The sequence below is a fragment of the Chlorocebus sabaeus genome, chromosome 10 (assembly GCF_047675955.1).
Source record: "Chlorocebus sabaeus isolate Y175 chromosome 10, mChlSab1.0.hap1, whole genome shotgun sequence".
Taxonomy (NCBI): domain Eukaryota; kingdom Metazoa; phylum Chordata; class Mammalia; order Primates; family Cercopithecidae; genus Chlorocebus; species Chlorocebus sabaeus.
The window spans coordinates 65,812,347-65,837,469 of NC_132913.1; the positions used below are offsets into that span (position 1 = coordinate 65,812,347).

General features: G+C 41.1%; 1 protein-coding gene across 2 annotated transcripts in view; it reads right to left on the bottom strand.

The window, feature by feature from the left end:
* Positions 1-2,958: 2,958 nt before the first annotated feature.
* The window catches only part of TTN (titin), a 270,912-nt gene continuing 248,747 nt past the window's right edge, over positions 2,959-25,123 (bottom strand). For both annotated transcript variants that reach the window (XM_073019847.1, XM_073019846.1), the window contains 24 exons: positions 24,735-25,037; positions 24,332-24,637; positions 23,944-24,234; positions 23,552-23,848; positions 23,123-23,428; positions 20,923-21,228; positions 20,556-20,837; positions 19,790-20,383; positions 19,386-19,673; positions 18,985-19,284; positions 18,023-18,325; positions 16,823-17,125; positions 16,139-16,723; positions 15,703-16,008; positions 15,297-15,596; positions 14,096-14,671; positions 13,396-13,701; positions 12,440-13,033; positions 6,707-12,315; positions 6,426-6,582; positions 4,998-5,689; positions 4,743-4,896; positions 3,913-4,215; positions 2,959-3,776 (listed from right to left, as the gene is read on the bottom strand). In XM_073019847.1, coding sequence (XP_072875948.1) covers positions 3,478-3,776; positions 3,913-4,215; positions 4,743-4,896; positions 4,998-5,689; positions 6,426-6,582; positions 6,707-12,315; positions 12,440-13,033; positions 13,396-13,701; positions 14,096-14,671; positions 15,297-15,596; positions 15,703-16,008; positions 16,139-16,723; positions 16,823-17,125; positions 18,023-18,325; positions 18,985-19,284; positions 19,386-19,673; positions 19,790-20,383; positions 20,556-20,837; positions 20,923-21,228; positions 23,123-23,428; positions 23,552-23,848; positions 23,944-24,234; positions 24,332-24,637; positions 24,735-25,037 — 13,760 coding nt within the window. In that variant the 3' untranslated portion in view covers positions 2,959-3,477. The remainder of the gene's footprint in view (positions 3,777-3,912; positions 4,216-4,742; positions 4,897-4,997; positions 5,690-6,425; positions 6,583-6,706; positions 12,316-12,439; positions 13,034-13,395; positions 13,702-14,095; positions 14,672-15,296; positions 15,597-15,702; positions 16,009-16,138; positions 16,724-16,822; positions 17,126-18,022; positions 18,326-18,984; positions 19,285-19,385; positions 19,674-19,789; positions 20,384-20,555; positions 20,838-20,922; positions 21,229-23,122; positions 23,429-23,551; positions 23,849-23,943; positions 24,235-24,331; positions 24,638-24,734; positions 25,038-25,123) is intronic.

A 25,123-nucleotide genomic window follows, 5' to 3' on the forward strand; every position in this document is an offset into this window, starting at 1 on the left:
ATGAGACTTGGGTGGGGACACAGCCAAACCATATCAGTATGTACGTGTAAGAAAAATCATAGTATATGTAGGATTCAGTATAATCCAGTTTCAGGATTCCACTGGGGGATCTTGGGATAGGTTCCCCAAGAATGAAGGTGGCCTGCTGTACAGCTAATGAGTACCAGTGAGACCTAGGCTAGGTCCCCTCTAAAATGCTGCCTCTCTAGTCCCTAGCTTCAATATTCTGTACAGTGGTCCCTAACAGAATAATGATTGCTGGTATTTATTGGGTGTTCTGCTAAGCACTGTTCTGAGTTTTACATGTAGTAACTTGTCTAATCCTCAGAATACTGTGAGGTTGCTGCTGTTATTCTCATTTTATGGACGAGAATGTCAAAGAACGGAGAAGTTCGGTAATCTGCCCCAGGTGAAGTAAGTTAGTAAACAGTAGGTCTTAGATTTGAGCGGGTTTTGAATGCAGGGTTTTGAATGCAGATGTGTAATTGCAACATTATTCGGCTGATCATGTAGCCAGGTGTGGGGTTTATAAAACAGACGTGAAGGATTTAAGAAAAAGGGGCAGGATGACCGTGAAGCTTGCCCATGCGTTTTGTGGAGGGGGTAGATTGGAACCAAAAAGCACGCATTGGCTTGGTGCTCCCTGTCGCCCTCTGTTGACATGGGGAGAGAAGAGCGGATCTGACTCGGAAATGACGCCATGATGCTGAGGAACCACTCCTGGCGTTGCGGAAGGTGGGGTATGGGGCAGGAAGACCCTCCCCCCGCGTCTTCGGAGGAGCGCTGTTTTTGGAGGAATTAGGGGAAAGAGGCTGCCCGGTAAGCCAGGAAAGGGGCTTCTGGCTGTTCTGTTGGAGCGCAGTGGGCTTTCGCTAGGGGATAAACAGAAATAAAACCTTGCCTTTAGCGCAGCTGTCCTTCACTGGGCAGATTGCTCTCCCTCCCCACTCTCCCAGGCCCAAATTGGATCTCAGCGCCTGGGAGCCGCAACTGCAGCAAGTGCGAAATCCTGTCCTCGGTTTTGGAATTTTCATCAGCACAGACTATATCAGCCACGGATAGGATATGTAAGAATACTAGCATGTCAAGGCTGGGAATCATCCTTAGGCATCACCTAGCCAGTCCTGCCTCTCATATTAAGGTAAGAATAGGCATTTAACATTGTAAGATCATGTAGTGGTTTATGTTGGCATCACTCAGATATCGAGGGAATGTGTATTCTTCCATCGATTTCTTGATTGTTCACTGTTTGGCTGCCCTAGTCCATGGAGAATTGACCTGGCCAACAGGCACCCCTCTTCACTTGGGAAGGTTATTTCCCTCTTCCATGCCTCCTCAGCCCCTCAGCTTATAGCCTGTAGCCATTGACTGGTTGGTAAGGGAGTACAAAATGTCAGCCCCCTTGCTCCTAGATGGTACCAACTCTGTGGTATAATTGATGCTCCCTGTTAGATCTGGCTGAGGCTTCTGCCGAGGCCCCATTCTTGCTGAGCTTTCTTCGTCTGCCCTATCTGCTGGTTGCCCCATTCCCTTTTTCCCTGAGAGTAATAATCCCTCAAAGAACTACTGAGACAAGAATCCCCGTCTCAGGCTCCGCTTTTAGGGAATCTGACTTCAGACAGAAAACTTGCTGAATAAATTGGTGAAGACCCAGGATCTTCCTCTGGAGAATGAAAACTGACAGTACATTTGCTTCAACTTTGGTCACCTGTACTTACATTAAGGCGGTCAATTTAGGCAAATAACATCATAGGCTTATGCTTAGCAAATTGAAGTGGACAAATACAGATATTTTTTGCATTATTTTATTACCAAGTCTAGATCAGTTGTTTAAAAAGCGTAGTAGAATGACACTATTTAAAATAGTGTCAATCTTGCATATACTGTCATTCTACCATGCTTTTAAAACAACTGATCTAGACTTGGTAATAAAATAGTTCTTTAGTTCTGAGGTCCTTTATTTGTTTTGTCTCAATTTGGAGCTGCAGTAGCCAATATGGACTCAGATGCACAACTGATCATTTTCCCTGAAATTGTCCTTTTCCGTTCACTATGCTCTTTGAGGGACTGTATCTATACCGTGTTAATCATCTTTGTATTGTTCACTGTGGTGTTTAGCACAAAAGATTGTGAAATTGTAGATGGTCAAAATCCATCAAAGATATTGAATCACAGCTGATTCCGAGTTGAATCAGCTCTCCTAAAAATATTTTTCTTGATATATTTAGAAGATAAATTTTTGGGGATAAATATATCCATGAGAACTATATCTAGGCTTTTTAAACAAAATTGCTGAATACATCTAACACGATAATTTAAACATTTGCTTAAAAGAACTTATAGTATGGGCTGTTTTGAACTTGAGTTGCCTTATCTATGATTGTTTTTGTGATACTTGAAGGTGCATACTTCCCCACCCCAGAATTTCACAGAAAACAACCAGCCACACATTTTGAGGTGCAGATAGCTTGCTTTATTTTGTTGTTACTATCTCAAGGAGGTCCAACAATTATAACTAACAATTGAATTTATACTTGCATGAAAAGAACTACATCAAATTGACATTTTGGGCAATTAGTAATATTGTTGTTTAAAATTTAACGACAGCTTTATTTTGTTGTTGTTCTTTAGTTTTTGCTGTGGCTCATTGCTTAGGTGCCCAGGTTTTTCAGGTGCAATTAAAATTTAGAACTACCACACAAAGGCATTGGCTGCACCCTGGGACCTCCAAGAGTTGGCACTGCTCTGGCATAGGAATACTTGAATAGCTTGGTTAAATGAAGGGATGGCCAGGAGATGTTACTTTTCCAAGCTATTCAGGCACTCCTTATGTCAGAGACAGTGTAAAATGAGCGAACAAAGTGTTGGCCGTTACACTTTGCTCTGGTAATATTTGTCGTGATAATTTTGTGTGACATCATCAGAGAAAATGTAAGACATTAAAGTGTTGCTTACAGGAGGGTAAATGCAAACATCACCAATGCCTTACATTTCTGATTCAATAGGTATTGGTGCACATATCAAGTGATGTGCACAGCATCATTCTCTTTTAGGTGGACAGGACATCTTCAGTGGGGAATTTCTCAACCCACTGAGGCATACTTAGACATCAACAGTATGTTGAGGCACAAAGATTGATTAAATGTTGAGCAGGGTATTCGTTCCATAAGAAACTTTCTCCTACCAACAGTTAGTTTCAAAAGTTACATTGTAAAATGTCATAAAATAAATGGTACAAAACTTTATAACCGTTAATCCGGCTATATACAGTATGTACATGTCACTAGCAAATGTATAATATTCTTAGGTCAACAATTATGAAAAGATTGAAATGAATATTTTTGAACTTTGACTCATTTAGGTTGATACAAAACTACTTTTTTTTTCTTTAAATATTTACAGATCAGAAAGATTAGTCCATGTGAAACGTTTGCAGAAAGTTAAGAATGAGTGTAGAGTATAAGGGCACAGGCCCTCTTAAATGGATCGAATATGTATATTCACAGTGGCAGAGTCAGATCCAAATTCATTCCCTAAACTCAGGGTATAAAGTCCACCATCTTGTTTCTGTACGTCCATGATGATCAGCGTTGTCAGGTCATCTGTGTTTTCAATGTGGAACCTCCCCTGTTGTTCTTGATTGTGAATTTTTCTTCCACCACAGGACCATGTTACTTCTGGGGTAGGCTCACCCGTGAAAGCACAGGCTACTGTTAGGACTTTGCCTTCATCAATGCTGATATCAGATGGAAGAGCTTCAATTTTAGGCGGAATTCCTTTATGGAACAATGACAAAAAAAGTCTTAGAATCACTGAAAAAAATAAAGATTTGCTTTCTACTGAATTGTGTGTACTAAAGACTACACCATGTTACTTGGCTTGTCTACCTCTACCGGTAATTTTATTGCTCACCTCTTATGCCTGCTTTAAGCATTTTACTAGTTGAACTTTCCAGTTGTGTCATACTAGATTTTCCCATAAAGCTGCTGGAACTCATTTCTACAAAGGACTCTTGCATGGAGGACATGCTTTGGGCAGACATGCTTGCAAATTTCATCTCAGTCATGCTGCTAGCACTGCTGCTGCTGAAACTGCTGAAGGAGGCCTCCTGCTTGGAGGCAGACATTTGGACTGACTGAGACGAGAAGCTTCCTTGCAAGCTTGTGTCACCACTTGTTCTCAATACTACCTCTCTGGAAGGTTCTTCAACTAGAGCTGTGGAGCATAGCAGATACACAGTGAACATCAATGACATCTGGTTAATTGGTGACATATGACGCTGACTTACAGAAATGGAAACTTCAACACACGCACAGCAGCATAACCCAAACAATTTGCTGTTGAAGCATAAGCAAATACATATATACATACATTTGTCAAGAGCTAGCTCAATGTCTCCAAAACATGAATCCTTATATTTCTATCATTACATTACATGCAGGTGCTAGGAATCACCAGGAAAAAAATGATTAGTCATATAGAAAGTAATTGACATATTGTGCGTCCTGAAAATAAATGTTATAGGGCAGTTGGTAGCTTTACTTTGAAATGTAATCTATCCAAGTTTCTGTGTAACTATAAAGAAAGTTTGACTGCAAGAATGAATTCACATCGGATAGGCTGTCCCTCTTTCACATGGAATTTAATAAGGCTTCTTAGAGTTTTCTGTGCTTGAAAGAGAGGCAAAAAAACCCATCTAAAGGCCTTAAGCATGTAAGGAAGAATGGTGAGGAGATACTTACGAAGGACCGTTAAGGAAGCCGTAGCTGAACACTGGCCACGGAAATTTTTGGCCTTAATTGTGTACTTTCCACTGTCGCTGACTGATGCATTTCGGATTTCAAGAGAGTATATGTTTCTGGAGCGACTTATGCTGACATTTGAAGAAACAGAAATCTAAGACGAAGGAAAAAGAAAGGAAATGTTGAAGTTCTTTAGATGTGGAAGACATGGTATTTTAGTTTTTTCTTAAATAATATATTCATAATTAAACTTACTGGCAGGTTGTTTTTAAACCATTCGATTTCAGGGGATGGCTCGCCACTGATTTCACAAGTAAAGAGAACATTTTGTCCTTCATTAATATTTTGAGATCTAGGCTGGGAGATGAAGGCTGGAGCATCTGAGAGTTCTTTGCTCAGCATCAAATCATATTGACACTTGACGATTCCTTCCTTGGTTTTGCCTATGCAGGTGAGGATTCCTTCATCTCTGTGACTAGCTTGCTTGATGGTGAGGGTCTGATCGCTGCCTGAGACACCATATCGGTACTCCTCAGAGTTGGTAAGCTCTATGCCATTCAGTACCCATTTCACATCAGTGGCACCAGCAATGTTGGCTTTTAAAACCACTCTTTGACCTTCATTTATGCTCATCTGAGTAGAAAATGCTTTAATCTCAGCATGAGTTCTGATTTCTTCTGATGCCTGTGATGTTTTAGTGATTTCCTCATGGACAATGGATTTTTCCAGGGAGGTTGCTGCTGATTTCTTGACTTCTTCGGAAATCAAAACCTTTGAAGCTTCCTCTTTGAGGGCTAACTTTTCTTGAGATTTTGCCTCTGACATCTTAATTTCTTCAGACATTAGGGCTTTTTGGGAAATTTCCTCTTGGACAACAGCTTTCTTCTGAGATGTAATTTCAGAAGTCTTTTGTGTAGAGACTTTCTGTGCCTCAGTATCTTTTACAGCTAAAAAAGAAACCTCTGTAAGGCAAACTTAATTAGAAAGAGACCCCCACCTTTTACTCTTCTAGATTCTGCATGTGAAAAACATACAAAGAAAAAAGTCAACTTCATGCAGTGTAGGTAATACCTAATACTTTCTCAGTTACACTTTTGGAAAATTGTCATGTGTGACTTTTGAAATCAGTGTAATGATTCCTTAAACTAAACTGAACCAAAGATGATTCCTATGACTTAAGGAAAAAAGCCTTGAAAAGAATAGTCAAAGGATTTAGGAGATAAGTGGATTTGGGAGATTTTGAGTAACCAAAACATTAAATTATCTTTCAGAAGATTGAAATGAAAGCAAACTAATTTTAATTGGTAAAACAGAAATAGTTCTTTAATTAACTTTGTACTGCTTTGGAAAATTAGCAACTGTGAAGGTTTAGGCAAGCAGTGCCATTTTGTATATTCACTGACTTTATTCTTAAATATTCCTGGGAGCAGGGGCTGACACTATAGAATCTTATATAATACCATATATAATAAGGTACTTAATAACTGCTTTTTATGCTCATAGAAAAGCATATGCTAACTTCAAATGTGTGTTTCTACTTTGGTGTACAAATTGCATTCTGGAATTAGGAAAATAATTTTATTTTAATACTTTCTTGTATATGTATATAAGGGGGGATGTTTGAAAATATTTCCCTAATATTATCTTCTGAAAAAATGTGGGTAAAAACAAAAGCCAACCTACCTTTTATTGTTAATTTGCAGCTAGAGGACACAGATCCAGCTGAATTTTTTACCGTACAAGTATAAAGTCCACTGTCAGAAGTATCAGTCATGTGAATTTCTAAGAGGAACCCTCCCTTATCTTCAGAGAGTTTATATTTACCTCCTTGTGTAATAGCCTGTAGAATGCAAATGATTTGCGCTTTAAAAAGTGATTTCATTTTAAGTGTTTTTTGGGAAGCTGAATTTAGAAGATAAAATATTTTAGAAGATAAAAGTAAGAGACATTTAAGAACTGGTTACCTTTCCATCTTTTGTCCAGATGACAGTTGGCCGGGGTTCTCCAGTAGCCTTAACTGCAAATTTAGCAACACTGTCTGAAGAAACAGTTGTATCATGCAACCCAGTAACAATTACTGGTTTTGAGGAAATTAGTTCAGGAGCTTTTGGTTCAGTTTTTCTGGTTTCTGTTGACTCAGTGGTTTTCTGATCTGATTTCTTAGTTTCTGATATTTTTGATACCTTCTCATGGATACTCTTAAAGGCTTGCCCCATAAATTGGAAGTTGGTTTTAGATGTTCCACCTTCACCAGAAATCTCACAAACATATTCTCCTTGATCAGATTCAGTGAGGTTATGGATTTTGAGCTCATAGGTACCATCTGCTGAATAATGAAACTGGAAATGCCCATTTTCCTTCAGTTTCTTGCCATCTTTATACCAGGTGACCTCTTTTGCACTTAATACACTGCTTTCAACCACACAGGTCAGCTTTGCAATCTCTTTAGAAGCTTCTGCTTTCAGGAACTGAGTAATCTTTGGTGGGGCAGAGACTGGAAGGTGCTGAACTTTCTCTGTTGATGTTGTTTTTGTCTCTGTGGGTGATACGGCTTTGGGGTGAGAAGGTTCTGGAGATTTCACTCGTTTTGGAGACTTAACTGCTTCTGGGGATTTCACCCGAGGCTCTGGGGATTTGACTCTTGGTGGTGATGTCAGAGCCTTTTCAGTTACCCTGGCCTTTTGAACAGTCAGAGTGAACTCTGCTTCTTGTTTCCCTTCACTGTTTTCTACCACCACGCTGTAATTGCCCTCATCGGAAGCCTGAACTGAAGAGATCTCAAAGGTTGATTTATACTTTGTGGTGGTCACTTGGTGGTGGGCAGAAGTACTTAGCACTTGTCCTTTACGCAGCCAGGTCACAGTTGGTACCGGCTCACCATCGGTGTCACAAGAAAACCTTGCAGACTCGCCCTCGTAGACCGTCATGGACCGTGGCTTTGTTAGAATTCTTGCCGCCAAAGTTGTCTTGATCTTTCTGGTTGTGGATTTTTCTTCCAGCGACTTTTCTTCTAATGCAGCACTTTTCATTTCTGCAGATGCATAGTGTTCATAGGAGGAGAGACTTTCCCTTGTCTCCGTCATCTGTGATTTCACTTCCCTGACAGAAGATGAAGCTTCCATCTCAGATGTTTTCTTAAATGATGAAACAGCATACGCCTCTGTTCTTGTCAGCTCAGGGAAAACAGATCTGGGGACCTCTTCATCTCTGCGCCTGGAAGCATAGGTGGTATAATCCCCTCCTGTTACGTCCAATGTTGCATAGTCAGAAGCTTCGCCCTTGTAGTTGGTGCACACAGCACGGTAGGTTCCACTGTCATCAATATGACAGTCCAGAATTTCCAGGGTCAGAACTCCACTCATATTGGTGTAATGAATCTTACTGCTTTCTTGGAGTTCCACACCATTGTGGTACCATTTAACCTCAGCAGTTGGCTTGGACTGAACATTTAAAATAAAACGTGTATTTTGGCCACATGGTACCCTGTGTGAGCGCATTCTCAATGTGATTCGAGGGGCATGGTCCAGTGTGAAAGGCTGCTGACTCAAAACTTCATACTTCCTTTCTGATGTCTTCTGAGTTTTTAAAGCAGCTTTCATGGACTCATACCTGGAAAAGATATCAAATCTTGCAGACCTCTCAAATCTCGAGAGTGATCTCTCACTAGACACAGGGCTGGGGGATCGTGGGCGAGTTCTTTCTGGAGTAGGTGACCTTCTTTCTGTGTCATCTTCGTATTCCTCAGCCGGTTGTGGACGTGACCGGATCAGCTCAGACACCGGCCTCATTAACTCAATATAAGTTGGAGACAGGGAGCGCCGTCGTCTCAGTAGTCTAGATGCGGATGAGGATGATTCTCTTTGAGCACGTTTTGAGATTTCGTATTCTTCCTCAATTTCTGTTATTTCTGTCACTTCTCTTTGTCGCCTTGATTTCTTTCTAGACTTTTCCTCCTTTGACATGTAGTCAAGTTCGCTTTTGTATTCTGAGAGACGCTGGGTGGTCGTAACCGGGCGAAGCAACTCTTCATCCTCCTTCTCAGCCATGATTCTTTGCCGTTGCTTTGGCTGTCTGTACGCAGCCTGGGCATGCCGTTCCCTCAGTTCTGCATAACTTGTACTAGCTTCAGCCTTTGTTGGGATGTGATAGGTTGAATACCTGAAGTCTTTTCTTGTTTCCTCCACCTTGACATGAGCTTGTGGTGAAGAGTAACGTAGGCTAGAAAGCTCAAAGCGTGGAGGGCTTCGGCTTGGGGGTGAAGCTGAAAAACCTAATTCAAGCTCTTCTTCAAGACGCAGCCTCTCTTCCTCTGTTCTTTTCATTGCTAAGTAGTCATCAATGGGGAGGAGTAATTCTTCATCAGAGATGTCTCCAAGAGAACGTCTTCTAGGTCGGTAGTAAAAGTAATAATCAGGAGAAGGTGTACGCCGGCGGGCTGGTCTCACTATCTCAAGATCATCTTGGGACAGTTTAGGAATACGCCATTTAGGTCTGTATTGATCCGTAATGCGTGGAAGAGGCATCACATAGAACTGTTCCCATCTTGAAAGGCGGATGCGCTTGGGTCGTTTCTGTACAACTCTGTCAAGTTTCCCAGGCATTTCATACTGATCACGTATCTTTTTATACCACTTCATGTCAGACATGGGCACGAACTGCTTGATGCGTTGGTCTTCTTCTATGGTAGTCTGCTTGTACTTGCGTGGCTCTGGTACATCATAAGGCATCCGGAGTTTTCTCTCCTCTTTCTTTTCTTCTGTCTCAAGTCTGAATTCCCCTTTTACAGTCTTGGTGCTTACAGCTGGTTTGTAAAGGATGGAAGCTTCTCTCAGAGCCTCTTTAGCTACCTGTGTCAGTGGCACACTTTCAGTTCCAGAAAGAATTTCAGCCATTCTGAGGGTTTTGTCAATTTGTTTTTGTACGTGTCGCTCATGCTCCTCCCTACTCTTGAATTCCTGTTTCTTGTACCTCAGGCGTTCCACTTGTAGGTGAGCCTGGCAGCTGGTGGACCCAGCTGTATTAGTGGCTGTGACTCTATAATAACCTGTGTCTTCAGGCAAAGTGTCCCTGATGTGCAGAGCATAATAATCCAAGCCTTCATGGATAATTTCAATGTTAGGTCCAAGGGACAGTGGCTGACCATCTTTCTCCCATTTTAATGTTGGTGGGGGGATGCCAGACACTCTGATCTCAAAGCAGACACTTTGGCCTTCTTGGCATTCTGCATTTGCCAGTAACCTTTTGAACATGGGTCTTAAGGTACTGTCTGATGGAGGTGGGTGTAGGGTTACCGTCAGCTTTGCTTTACAGCTGTCTTCACCGTATTTGTTCCTTGCCACAACAGTATATTCAGCGTCATCATCTATAGTGACACTGTTGATTGTTAATTGGTAAAGACCCTTGTCTGACTCAAATATGTACTTCTTGTCATCATCACCTGGTTTGATTTTCTGACCTGATTTATACCATGTTACACGAGGCTCTGGGTGGACAGTTATAGTTACTCCAAACCGGACATTTTCACCTACATAAGCTGTCTTATTATAGAGAGGCAGGGTAAATTCTGGTGGCCTTTCCAGGAGTCTCATTGTATCTGTTCTGCGCTTAATTTTCTTCATGGTTCTACGGCAGTAATAGTCATAGACTTCTCTCACACCTTTAACAAATAGCTCTGCATAAGAACTGTCTTCACCATAGTCATTGACTACTTTGCATCGGTAGGTACCATCATCAAATTTGGTAATGTCTTTGACATAGAGGATGGCCACTCCATCTTCATAGGTGATTTCATATTTCTCACTGTTCTCCAGCTGTCGGACGCCGAAGTACCAAGTCACTTGGGTAGACTGATCATAATTTTCAATTTTGCATACATATTTGGCATGTCCTCCTTCTTCACCAACTGCATGCATTATCTGCCCAGAAACTGGGCCAATTTCAATGGATGCTACTTTAACTTTAGCAACACTCACTCCCCTCTGAGATCGAATTGCACCACCACAGGAGATCCGGGCTGCTGACACAACCATGTTGAGGTCTTTCTTGATCAGGGTGTGGTAATAACGCCGGTGTTTTAATGTTCTGATAACTTTAGTACTGACTCTTTCTATCTTCTGCTTCAACCATGGGTGCTGGAGAGCCTCTGATGCTGTCATGCGAGATTTTCTCTCTTTCACTAACAACCGGTCAACAAAATCCATGGCTTCAAGGCTAATCTCTTTGAATGCTTCTTCATCGAAAGTATATTCAGCATTCATGATATTCTCAATGATCTGTTGGTTAGTTTCAGCCAGGAATGGGTTGATACCACTCAGTAGCACATATACCAGTGTTCCAAGTGACCACATGTCTGTGGCTGTGCTGACAACATCATGCTGGTGGACTTCAGGTGCATAGTATTCTGGGGCAGTGAATAGAAGCCTGAAGTTGTCCCCTGGTTTCAGCTGACGGGCTTGACCAAATTCTATTATTTTAATGGTAGAGCTTCTTCTGGTTTGGTAAATGATATTTTCTGGTCTAATGTCAAAGTGTCCAATATTATGACTGTGTAAGAACTGAAGTGCTTCACAGACCTGGTGAACATAACTTACAATTTCTCTTTCATTAAGTTCAAAAGCACTTGTGTTAATGCGCTCAAATATGTCAAGTCCTGATATAAACTCAAAGATCATAACTAATTCTTCCATGCTTTCAAATGATTCATGGAGGTATAAGATGTTTCTATGCCTAGCAATATTCAGAATGGAAATTTCCTTCTTTACCAAAACCTGATCAGTCCCTTTGACTTTAACAAATTTGGCCATGTATGTCTTCTTTGAGGATGTTTCAACACAACGGTGGACAATTCCAAACTCACCACGCCCAAGATCTTCAGCAATCATATATTTCTCATAGAGTTCCTTGGTTGAAGAGTGAGATGCTTTAGTCATGGAGACTTCCCTGGTTTCATCTACCTCTTCATCATAGTTCATAGCTCTGGTCTTATCTTCTTTGGTTATGGTTGGTTCTGAAGGCTCAGAAGGCTTGCTCAGACCAAATTTATTTTCAGCTATTACCCGGAACTGGTAACTTGTTTTTCCAAATAAGTTGATCACAGTATAACGTGTTTCTCGGGCTTGTCCTACACGAAGCCATCTTTCTGCAGTAGTTGCACATTTTTCAACAATGTAGTTGGTGATTTTGCTGCCACCATCAGAGGCCGGCTCAGTCCATGTTAAGTTGACAGAATCTCGTGAGACATCACTAACTTTGACTCCTCTGGGTGGGTCAGGAACATCAGCCACATCCAGTTCAACTGTCTTCTGATCAATTCCAAATCTGTTTTTAGCACAGACCACATAGAAACCAGCATCTTTTCTCTCTACCCCATTGGGGAAAACAAGTGATGTGAAGGATCTTGTGACAATAACTTGGTAGTGGCCATTATTGTCAATGAGATCTTGTCCTTTCTGCCAGGTGATCACAGGATCTGGTTTGCCACTGAAAGGAATCTTGATGCTGACCACTTCACCTCGGAGAGCATGAACTGCTCCCATGCCTTCAAGAGTTTTAGGTAAGTGTATCTTAGCTGGAACTGTATCAGAAAAAAATAAGAATATAATTTAGCAACACCTAACAATATTTGTTTAAGTGCAATAACCTGCACCCCCCAAGTTAATAACTCATTTAGCCTCAAATTGATGATAATATATTTTTACCTTCCACTTCCAAGGAGGCAGTGCCAGACACAGATCCCCCTTGGTTGGTAGCTCTGACTTGGTAAACTGTGGCATCATCATCTGTGACACTTGCAATGATGAGCTGGTGATAGCCACCCTTAAATTCTTGAATCCTATATTTTAATCCATCTGCAATGATTTCTTTGCCTTGTCTGTACCATTTCACGATAGGTTTTGGATGACCAGTCACTTTGCAGACCAAAGTAGCATTGCTCTGATATCTGACATTTAGATTTCTCAGTTCCTCTTTAAAGTGTGGTGCTTGAATTGGAACATCAGATTTGGGAGTGATGGGTTCTGATATTTCACTCCATTCACTTTCCCCACCTAGGTTTTCACATTTCACACGGAACTCATATTCAAGACCTTCAATAAGGTTTTTCACCGAAAAGACAGTTTCTCGAATTTCTTCTGTTGTCACAGAAATCCATTTATTCTGCTTCTTCTCGCGCTTCTCAAGGTAGTAATTTCTAATCTTTGCACCTCCATCACTGACAGGTGGCTTCCAAGCCACAACACAAGAATCTTTTGTGACAGCAGTAATAGTTGGTTTGCCAGGAGCACCTGGCTTTTCTATTAAAAAAAACAAAAGATTTAAGTCACGAGATGAAACAGGCAGCTTTATTAAAGCTTATTTATTTAAGAAAAGAATGTTATGAGTCCAAAATTTTATTAAAAAATAGCTATTCCAGAAAAATGAAATTGGTTACTTTATACTAAGACATATCAAAAACCAAAGTTGTATTTTTAAAAAGGGGTTAGGATATATATTTCTCCTTTTAGATATGCAAACATTCAATTAAAATGAAAGTAAAGGCACTTGTACTTTATCTGAATCTTTGCTATTTCCTTTCAAAATTTCTTTCTGTGTAAAAGAATTTCATGCAAAGATGGAACTTTACCATAGGAAGATATGGAAATCAGGTTGTACTCACCAAATGGACTCTTAATGATCACAACTGAGGACACTTCTAGAGGTTCACTGATGCCAAAAGTGTTCTGAGCTGAAACCCGGAAGTAATAGCCAGCATTTTCTGTGAGGTTCACAATTCTACAGGTTGTCACTGAGATGGCTGAAGACACCAATTGCCATTCAGCCCCCTCCTTGGCCTCACATTTTTCCACCACATAGTTGGTGATCCAGGAGCCTCCATCATCTGCAGGTGGTTTCCAGCTGATCACTGCAGAGTTCTTCAATAGAGCTTCGATCACAATTGGTCCTGTAGGTTTGTCTGGTTTATCTGTTGGGGGAAAATACAATTGTAGTGATTTTCATAGTGCGTTTTTGAGATTTTTTTTTTCTTTAAAAATAAAAAGCACTGCCGGGCGCGGTGGCTCACGCTTGTAATCCCAGCACTTTGGGAGGCCGAGGCGGGCGGATCACAAGGTCAGGAGATCGAGACCACGGTGAAACCCCGTCTCTACTAAAAATACAAAAAAATTAGCCGGGTGCGGTAGTGGGCGCCTGTAATCCCAGCTACTCAGGAGGCTGAGGCAGGAGAATGGCGTGAACCCGGGAGGCAAAGCTTGCAGTGAGCCGAGGTCGCGCCACTGCACTCCAGCCTGGGGCACACAGCGAGACTCCGTCTCCAAAAAAAATAAAAATAAAAAGCACTGAAAATAAAAATAAAATACCTTGTATTTCCACATCAAGGATGGCATCAACTGTTCCGAAAACATTGCTGAGCTGGACTTTGTATTTCCCAGCATGAGTCTTACGTTGGACGTTCTTCATGACAAGATGAGTATAGTGCTCAGTGTTTTCAATAGTAATGTTTTCTGAGTTTTGCAAAAGCTTCTGACCATGGAACCAAGTCATGGCAGGTACTGGACGACCAATGTACATAACATGAAGCCGAAGTGTAGAACCCACAGCTCCATAATATTTCTCTTTCAGTGGGTAACCAGGATGGAACTGTGGTGTTGCTTGCAGGAGAAGCTTACTACTGGTCTCTACTTCTCCAACCTCATTGGTGGCTATGCAGGTATAAACACCTTCATCTTCCTGTTCCTCTGTCATTACTGTAAGAGTGTGTGTGCGTCCATCTGAAGACATTTTGTATTTCCGGCTTTGTATGAGTTCTTTACCAAATCTGTACCATTTAATGTCAGGAAGAGGCCTTCCAACAATCTGGCATGAGAGTTGAGCAGCTTCACCCAATTTGGTGGTAACATCCTTCATTTCTTTGCGTATTCCTGGGGCCTCTCCAGCTGAATGATATGAAAGATAATATTAAGTGATTGTTACTGCTCAATCTGTAATCCTTTGTCCTTGTACATCAGGAATGAATTTACCTTATTTACTAACACATACCATGATTTACATATTAGCCTAATTCTTAAAAACTCTTTGAAGTGATTTTCTTAGGATCATATGGTAAATAGGGATTCAGTGAGCACATTGTCACATTTTCTGTAGAATGACTTTTTCCCTTTATGATTGGAAGGGAGTTAATAATGTATAGGCTTTTAAGGGACTATAAATTCTCTCTATAATTCTGTACTATTCTTGCCCTTACTTAGGTTCATTGAAGTGGCATACAATTGTTGACCTTTCAAATCTTGTTGGGAAATATTTTAAAAAAGAAACCATTGCATTTGAGGGAATTGCTCAAGGAAAGTGCTCAGTTCACTGCATCTAACATCTCCTGCTGAAGTTATGTGCTTGGAATGGTTTCCTATAGAACTTATCATATTTCCTGTGTGTGCACTTGCTTTTCTTTCTAAACACTTGCTCTCCAATAAAGCTTTCCAGGGTTCTACTTAGTATAGAGGGGGAATTAGCCTTAATTTGTTTAGTTTGTAAATCGTAAGTAGAGAACCAAAGGCTACTTACATGTGAGTTTAGTCTTTATAGACATAGCAGTCCTTCGAGGTCTGCTCAGCCCAGTCTCATTCTCAGCAAAAACCCTGAATTCATATTCAGTAGCTTCCAGCAAACCCCCTATTGTGAATTGCTTGTCCTTAATACGTTCCTTACTGCTCTTCTTCCAGGCACTGTCTCCAGACTGTCTATATTCAACCCAATATCCAAGAATTTCTTTGCCACCATCACATTCAGGTTTCTCCCACTGTAGAGTGACACTATCTTTGGATATTGAAAGAATCTCAAGTTCTCCTGGTTGGCTTGGTTTATCTGAAATATTGTAAAATAATGAAAAGGGAATCAGCTTTACTGGTGAAATAAAAGGACCAAACATGGCTTGCTTCTTTAATTTAACCCCTTCTTCTGAATTCCTTACCAAATGGATCTTTGCAAACAACTGGTTCAGAAGCAGGGCTGGTCTCACTTAGGCCAACATCATTCTGTGCAATGATTCGGAACTGATACTCAGCATCGGGAACAAGCCCTGTGACAGTGTACATTGTGGTAGTGATCTGAGTCTTGTTGTGTCTGACCCACTTGTCAGTGGATGTCTCTTTGCGTTCAATGTAGTAGCCTGTGACTCGAGAACCACCATCATCTTTGGGCCGGGACCAGGACAAGCTAACAGAACTCTTGGTTACATCGAGTACTTCCGGAGGATTGCTTGGAGGTTCTGGAGGATCTATAAATATAAGTAGAAAGCACACATGTATTAGAGTACAGTCCCAAGTCTTATAAGCCGATGATTTTCATTTAAAAACAGAAAAGTGCTGAAATAATGTTTATAATTTTGTGGTTGAAAGGACACTTACTCAGTGGTGTTTTTGGTATGACTGGTTCCTCCGATTTTAAGGGCTTGCTTATGCCAAACTGGTTTTCTGCTGAAACACGGAAATGGTATTCTACATTCTCTTTAAGGCCTTTTACCACCAGAGATGTACCTCGGACTCTAGAATCAATGGTATACCAGGCGGCTTTAGGCACTTCTCGTCTCTCGAGGATGTAACCTAAGATGTCAGCACCACCATCATCAGCAGGAGGTCTCCAGCTGACCCTCACAGAGCGGGCTTGGATGTCATCATATTCCAGTGGCCCTTCTGGACTGTTGGGACTTCCTATCACCCTGACCTTGATGTAGACAGCCTTCTTGCCACATTTATTTTCCAGAACCAGGTCGTAAGTGCCAGAATCACCCCTGTCTGCTTCTTTGATCACAAGCTCAGTGTGTGTTTCAGATGTTGCAATCATGGCACGCTTACTAATATCCTGGCCTTCCTTGGTCCATTTACATATTGGGAATGGTTTTCCTTTGATTGGTATGGTAAGTCTGATGACTCCACCTTGCCTTACAAAGATACCTTCCTGGTATCTTTCATCAAGTTCATAATCAGGATATTCTGGAAAAAAGAGTAGGGTTTCAATTTAGCATTTGGGGTAGGGGGAGTAAGAAATGTCTATGGCAATTATTGCAGAAAGTAAATGATCATATGTCTCACCAAGCATTTCAGTGACTTTGACTGTTCCTGGTACCTCAGCAGGCTCGCCAGGTCCACCAGCATTACAAGCTAGGATGCGGAACCTGTATTCCGCACCCTGAGGTAGGTGTGTTAGAGTATACTCTCGAATCTTGGTTGGAGTGGTGTTACACTTGGTCCATTCATGTTGATCTACTTTTTGCATTTCAATCAAGTAGCCTGTGACTTTAGATCCTCCTTCATCTTCTGGAACGCTCCAGGCCAGGGAGACTGATGTCCTTGTTGTATCAGTAACTCTTGGGTTTTGTGGCTTTCCTGGAGGAGCTGGGAATAAGAATAAGACAATATACTGGTTAAAGTTGCCGCAAAGTTGAAAATTAGCTCTGCCACCTAACAAATTCAATGAGTTGTTGAAACAGGGACTGTTAACATTAGCCTGTTTTTTTGTCTTGTGAAAATTTTATTCATGGCCGGGTGTGGTGGTTCATGCCTATAATCACAGCACTTTGGGAGGCCAGGGTAGGCAGGTACTTGAGGTCAGGAGTTCAAGACCAGCCTGGCCAACATGGTGAAACCCCGTCTCTACTAAAAATATAAAAATTAGCCATGTGTGGTGGCAGACATCTGTAATCCCAGCTACTCAGAAGGCTGAGGCAGAAGAATTGCTTGAACCTGGGAGGCAGAGGTTGCAGTAAGCCAAGATCATGCCACTGCACTCCAGCCTGGGCGACAGAGTGAGACTCTGTCTCAAAAAAAAAAAAAAAAGAAAAAGAAAATTTTATTCATTTTATCAGTTAAAAATACTTAACATTTTTTCACTTTCCTTTCTCTTAAATGTGCTTCATTTTTAATCACTATTATTATCTTACATTTATCATCAGTTTTTAAAGTGCTTCCAGAAATATTAACTTGTTTTAAAATGTTAAGTGTGATAGAAAGCATATATTATGAATCTTATCTTAAAGAGGTGGAAATTGACTCCAGAGAAGAATATTAAAAATTATTTGCCAGAAATTGCTAGCAGCTGGGGTGGGGAAGGGACTGATTACAAATGGACACAAGGGAACTTTACGGGGTAATAAAAATATTCCACATTTTGATTGTGGTGGTGATTACAAAACAGTACATTTTTCAAAAGTCATAGAACTGTATACTTCAAAAAGGTGAATTTTCCCACATATAAATTATAACTCAAACTTGACTGATACAAAATGTACTTACCAATTGGATCCATGGCAACAATGGGTTTGGAAGGACGACTTGGTTTTCCAGACCCTCTTGCATTAATGGCTGTGACACGGTGTTCATATTCTAAGCCTTCAATAAGGCCAGTGGAGCGGTACCGTGTCATTGTCACAGGTACTTTATTTACACGGACCCATCGATCTGCTCTCACTTCTTTGCGCTCCACAATGTATCCAGTCACTTGGGAGCCACCGTCATCCTCTGGTGGGTACCAAGTAAGTGTCATACCATCACGGGAAACATCAAATATCTGTAATGTTTCTGGGGGTCCAGGAATACCTGTGACAAGACAGAGGTTAACAGGATATGGCAATATGGATAAATTGAAACAATGACTCATATATTTGTGTGTGCCTTAGGTTTTGGTTGGTATTTTAAAAGACATATAAGACACATGACTATTTTTCCAATAGTTTCACTTTTGTGCTATTTGTAAATTTTAATTTAAATCATTTAATTAATTAATTATTTTTATTAAAAATTTTGACTTTTGTTTTAGGTTCAGGGGTACATGTGCAGGTTTGTTACATGGGTATATTGGGTGATGCTGAGGTTTAATTTTGTACTTTCCTTGCTGTTCCTCATTTTCTTCAATTCTACATTTATTAAGTATGGACTGTGTATTTTTTTCTCACTATAACATTGCCAGTCCTCCTTCCTTTCCTCTCTTCCTCCTACCCTTCTCTCTTTTCTTCCTTCCATTCTTTTCTTCCTATCTCCCTCCTCTTCTCTTTCATAAGAGTGAAGATTAAAAAAAAAATCAAGCCTAAGTGTGTGGAAAACCTCTGAGAAAAGGAGGTTTAGAAACCTTAGAAAGACCACAGGGTTAATTTTGTGACCTATTTTTATTTACATTAGGGCATATTAAAAACAAATTCTTTTTTGTTAACATTCAGAATCAGAGGTGGAGAGAGTGGTGGAAGGGTCCATGGACTTACGGATGCTGCTGCGACACTCTATGACCTCAGACTGCAAGTAAGAGCCAATCCCAAAGCGGTTTGTTGCAGCCACACGGAACACATACTCATTTCCTTCAGTGAGTCTGGTAAACTTAAACGTGGACCTAGTCACTGATTCAGAAACGGGCAGCCATCCTGGACGATGAGCATCACGTTGTTCTACCACATAACCACTCAATGGAGCACCACCGTCCAATTCAGGTGGTTCCCAGGAAATGGTAATTGATGTAGCATCAATTTCATCAATCCTAATAGGTCCTGTTGGTGGACCAGGCTTGTCTATGAAAGAGAAGAAATACAAGAAATTAATTTTTACTTCAAATCAAAATTGGGTGACTGAACATCAACAACTTGCTTGTGTCTTTGTCACACATCCTTACCAAGAATGATAACTTTAATGGTTTCTGAAGTAGTTCCAGTAACATTCTTCAGTTCAAGTGTGTATTCTCCAGTATCTCTGATAGTGGTTTCACGGATGGTTAATTTAGCTACTTTAGTGTGAGTTTCAACTGTGACACGCTCTGATTCTCTCAGTTTAGAACCAGCAAAGAACCAGGAAGCAGCAGGAGGTGGACGGCCAGCAATAGGTATCACCAGCTCTACTGGTCTGCCAGCTGGGACATGGATGGTCTTCTGAGGCATTGTAGAAAGATCGATTGTTGGCAACACTATGGGAAACAAATCAGGTATTTATTCTGAAGCATTATTTTTATGGTAAATTGTTACGAATTCTGAATTTTCATTTTACTTTACCATTATTATTATTTGGCTATTTGGTACATACCTCTGAGGTCTTGTACAGTCACGGCTGTGACAATCTCTCTTGCTTCTGACACACCTTTCTCATTTTGTGCCCTCACTCTAAATAAGTATTGTTCACCTTCATTTAAGGAAGTAACAGTGTGCTCTAGGACTGTGGGTTTTAAGGTGACAACCTTCATCCATCTCTCTGTGCCAGCTTTGCAGGCCTCGAGAACATATCCAGTGAGTCGGCTACCGCCATCATAGAGTGGTTTTTCCCAGGCAAGGGTAACAGTGGATTTGGTGACATCAACCACTTCTAGCTTTGTAGGCACCAAAGGCACTTCTGAGACCAGTACTGCATCAGATGTTTCACAGGGTTCTCCAATGCCATAAATATTTTCTGGCAGCACTCTGAAGTAGTACATGGTTCCTTCTACAAGTCCAGAAATTCTGTAAAGTGTCTTGCTGCATTTGGTAGTTACTGTTTTGAATGCTCTCATGGCAGCTTCACGCTTCTCAACGATGTAATTGTTGACTGGAGCTCCACCATCAATCGTGGGAATTTCCCAAGTTATAGTCACAGAATCTCTTGATACTTCCTTAACTTTCACTGAAGGACAGGGACCAGGAGTATCTGAAAAACAGAATGAAAGATTAATATTTCCTATTTGCCTGATAGCTTTTTTTTTCCTTGGGGAAATATAATCAACATAGTTCCTCTCTAGAGAGGTGATCAATCATAGGTCAAGCTATGTTGTTTTAGAGGATCTACTCATTGTATAGCCAATTTTAAGTAAAATGCTTACCATAGACTTTAACGAGGACTGTTGCTGATTTCTTGCCAGATTGGTTTTCAGCTTCAATTGTGTATTTTCCAGCATCATACCGATTAACTTTGTCCACTATTAGCAATGAGTAGCTCTCAGTGGTGTCAATAATTGCCCGACTTGCAAGGTCAATGCCCTGCTTGCTCCACGTGATGACAGGAGGTGGTCTTCCAGATACAGACACCATCAAGCGCAAGGAGGCCCCAGCCCTGATGGTCACAGTCTTCTTTAGATCATCTGCAAGCTCGAGATCTGGTATTTCTGGAAATTTAATGACAAAATTTAATTAATTCATGGACAGGTGTGAGAAGAAAATAATTCACCTAAAAGTTTCTATGATATATACCTATTCTTTCCACGGGCTCAATTTCAGCAATGGATTCACTGTATTCGCTCATACCCTTCACGTTCACGGCAGCAACTCTGAAGGAATATTTCTGACCCATTTTAAGATCTGGCACAGTGAATTCAGTATTTCTTATTGTGGCTTTGGTATGCACTCGGTACCACTGATCAGTGTCCTTCTCTTGCATTTCCAGAACATATCCTGTGATGTCAGCACCACCGTCGTACATGGGTTTGGTCCATGCCAAACTAATGCTGTGTTTGGTGGTATCCACAACTCTTGGAGCAGAAGGTGGTCCAGGGGTATCTATGGAATTTAAAAAGTGAGATGCAGATATTAGGCAAATAAGGAAATGTTGAGATTTGTATTTTTTGTTTTCAAGACTCACAAAGGCATTATTGCTCTTTGTCCACACTCGCCAAAATAATCTTTATTAACTAGGCTCCTGATATTGTAGGACAGCACTACATGCCACATTATAATTTAATATTATTATCTTAATAATTAAATTGCTTTAGGAAAGTGGATAGTTCTTCCCCACTGCTTTGGCTAGCTTCACTGTGTATTCTCCGTTAGCTAAGCTCATTACTTAAAGTACCCGTTCTTAGGGACTTTTCTTTAGTTGCTTATCTTTCACTGGGTTAGTATCACTTGCCACCAATACATTTCTAATGAATACAGGAATTGGATTCCTCAGTGTAGGGAAAAGAAAGGGAGATCAGATTGTTACTGTGTCTATGTATAAAGGGAAGACATAAGAAACCCCATTTTGACCTGTATTCTGAACAATTGCTTTGCCCTGAGATGCTGTTAATCTGTAACTTTGCCCCAACCTTGAGCTCACAGAAACAAAGGTTGTATGGAATCAAGGTTAAAGGGATCTAGGGCTGTGCAGGATGTGCCTTGTTAACAAAATGTTTACAGGCAGTATGCTTGGTAAAAGTCATCGCCATTCTCCAGTCTTGATAAACCAGGGGCACAATGCATTGTGGAAAGCGGCAGGGACCTCTGCCCTGGAAAGCCGGGTATTGTCCAAGGTTTCTCCCCATGTAATAGTCTGAAATATGGCCTCGTGGGATGGGAAAGACTTGACCATCCCCCAGTCCAACACCCGTGAAGGGTCTGTGCTGAGGAGGATTAGTAAAAGAGGAAGGCCTCTTGCAGTTGAGATAGAGGAAGCCACTGTCTCCTGCTTGCCCCTGGGAACTGAATGTCTCGGTATAAAACCCGGTTGTACATTTGTTCACTTCTGAGATAGGAGAAAAACCACCCTATAGCGGGAGGCGAGACATGTTGGCAGCAGTGCTGCTTTGTTATTCTTTACTCCACTGAGATGTTTGGGCGGAAAAAAACAAATCTGACCTACGTGCACATCCAGGCATAGTACCTCCCCTTGAACTTAATTATGACATAGATTCTTTTGCTCACATGTTTTTTTGCTGACCTTCTCGTTATTATCACCCCACTCTCCTACCGCATTCCTCTTGCTTAGGTAGTGAAAAATAATAATCAATAAAAACTGAGGGAACTCAGAGACCGGTGCCGGTGCAGGTCCTCCGTATGCTGAGTGCTGGTCATCTGGACCCACTTTTCTTTCTCTATAATTTGTCTCTGTGTCTTATTTCTTTTCTCAGTCTCTTGTCCCGCCTGATGAGAAATACCCACAGGTGTGGAGGGGCTGGCCCCCTTCATCTCAACTTCCCCAATTCAATCCCAGTGACTATTCCTTTATAGTTCTTGGACTCAGACTCTGTAAAAGGATTTGCCACTTACTTTTGAAGCTCTTATGACAATTATTTTGTCAGTAACTTATGAAACCACTAGAAACTGTATGTTCCTGCTAAACCTCTTCTTAAAAGGAGTTTTGCCATTTTTCTTTTCAGTTGTTACAGTACAATGGTACAATGCATTTTTCTCTAAGGAAAATTTATGAAATAGATTCTTTTCATATTGATAGTAGAATATTTTTCCATTAATTGGAAAATGCTGTAACAATTTTTAGCAATTCTAATTGCTGACTTAACAGATGTAGTAGTTAAAATGTTCTCTGACTTAAGCTATATTTATGATCATGTGAATAAGCATATGCTTTTCTAGACCATTCATAAATTCTACAAATTCTTAGAATTTGTTTGTTGGAAAATTATCTGTCATATAGTTCTGAGGAGCATTGTATTTATGTATGATTCTTGGAGCTCACATGATGGTTCTCTGCATGAGATGAAGTTGGAAGCTTCGCTGGGCTCACTGTTACCAGCTGCATTCACTGCAGTCACTCGGAACTGGTAATCACAACCCTCCATCAGGCTCGTCACCTTCAGCCTGGTATCATACACGACATAGTCTTTGTTGACACGTGTCCAGCGCAGGCTCTTCTTCTCACGTTTGTCTACTAGGTAGTTGCTGATTTCATTGCCACCATCAGATTCAGGTTTTGTCCACTGAATGATGATATGCTCTTTGCCAGTCCCAACTTCTTCAGGTATGCCAGGTGGTGATGGAATAGCTGTTTATGAAAACAAGGATGATTAGAATTGCACAAAATTACTATTAATAAGACTGCCCTTCTCCCTCCTCCCCCGATTCTATTACATTTCAACTGTCAAATTGTTTGAGTGTTAATACTCACTGAATGAGTTTCTGGCTACAATTGGCTCTGATTCAACAGGCACACCAGGGCCATATTTGTTTACTGCCCTCACTCGGAATATGTACTCATTGTTCTTGATGAGCCTGGTAACGACATAGGATAGAGTTGGGCATTCGCCTTCAACAATCACCCAGTTGAGCCTGCTAGTCTCGCGTCTTTCCACGATGTAGTGAGTGATTTCTGCTCCTCCGTCTTCCTGAGGAAGGCTCCAGGCTAAAGTGCACTTCTCCTCTGTTACTCTGCTGACGGTGAGCTTTCCACATGGGCCAGGGGAATCTGAAACAGGTGTAATGACAAGCCATGATGAAGATCATTCTTTCTGCCCACACTAGAAAATGCTATATAAATGTGAGAACATTTGACATGCTTACCAAGCACTTTGACCATGACAGACACGGCCTTGGTCCCGCTGGCGTTTTTCACTGTTAAAGTGTATTTTCCAGTGTCACTCCTGTCACAGAACTTGATCACAGCAGTTGCTCGTTTGCCAGTATACTGCAAAGAGACTTTTTCACAGAGATCTAGCTCCTTGTCTCCTTTGGTCCAGATAATTTTGGGTTCAGGTTTGCCACCAACTGCAGCATCCAGAACAAGATCAGAACCTGCTCTGATGGTAACCAGATCACCCTGTAATCGGGCATCCAGTTCGGCTTTGGGTGGAGCTGTCAGTAGGCAAAACAGATATGAATGAATATCTGAGAGTTTATTTTCACATAAATTGTGATAATTTTAAAAAGGAGAATGTTGACTATTTCCTACCGTATTCATCTCGGCAAGTGACAGGGCCTGTAGATTCAGATCCTTTGCTAATTACGCCTGCTGCATTCTTGGCTAACACACGGAACTCATAAGTGTCTCCTTCACTGAGAGCAGTCACGGTGAAGAAATTGTCAGATACTATGGTATAGTTGCACTTCAGCCAGCGACCGTCTCCTACCTCACTGACTGGCTTACGCTCTATGATGTAGCCCACAACCTTGCTGCCTCCATCATACACTGGGGCAGACCAAATCAGTGATACTGTTGATCTTGTGACATCTGTCACCTCTGGTCTGCCTGGTGCATCTAGAAGGGATGCAAAAATAAGGTTAAAATATACCACTCTGAGTTCTACTAGAATCAGTAATAATAAACAAATATGCCCTTAAATTGTGATACATACCAACTGGATTTTGAGCCATTATAGGTCTTGAAGCTTCGCTGGCCTTGCTAACACCTGCAGCATTGAGTGCATAAGTTCTGAACTGATATTCCAGTCCTTCTACTAAACCAGTTACTTTGTAGTTGCACTCTAAGCATGGCACTTTGTTTTCTTTCACCCAAAGAATTGTGTTACGTTCTTTCTTCTCAACCCAGTAGCCAACGATTTTACTGCCACCATCGTGGTAGGGTTCTTCCCAACGAATAGACATGGCATTGGCAGACACATGATAGACCTCAGGTCTGGTAGGAGCACTTGGTGGGACTAAATATAAACAAAGGTATTAAGTATGAATACAATTTTATAAAACTCAGGGGAAACATTTAGTAACAGAGACTTTGAAATAGGAT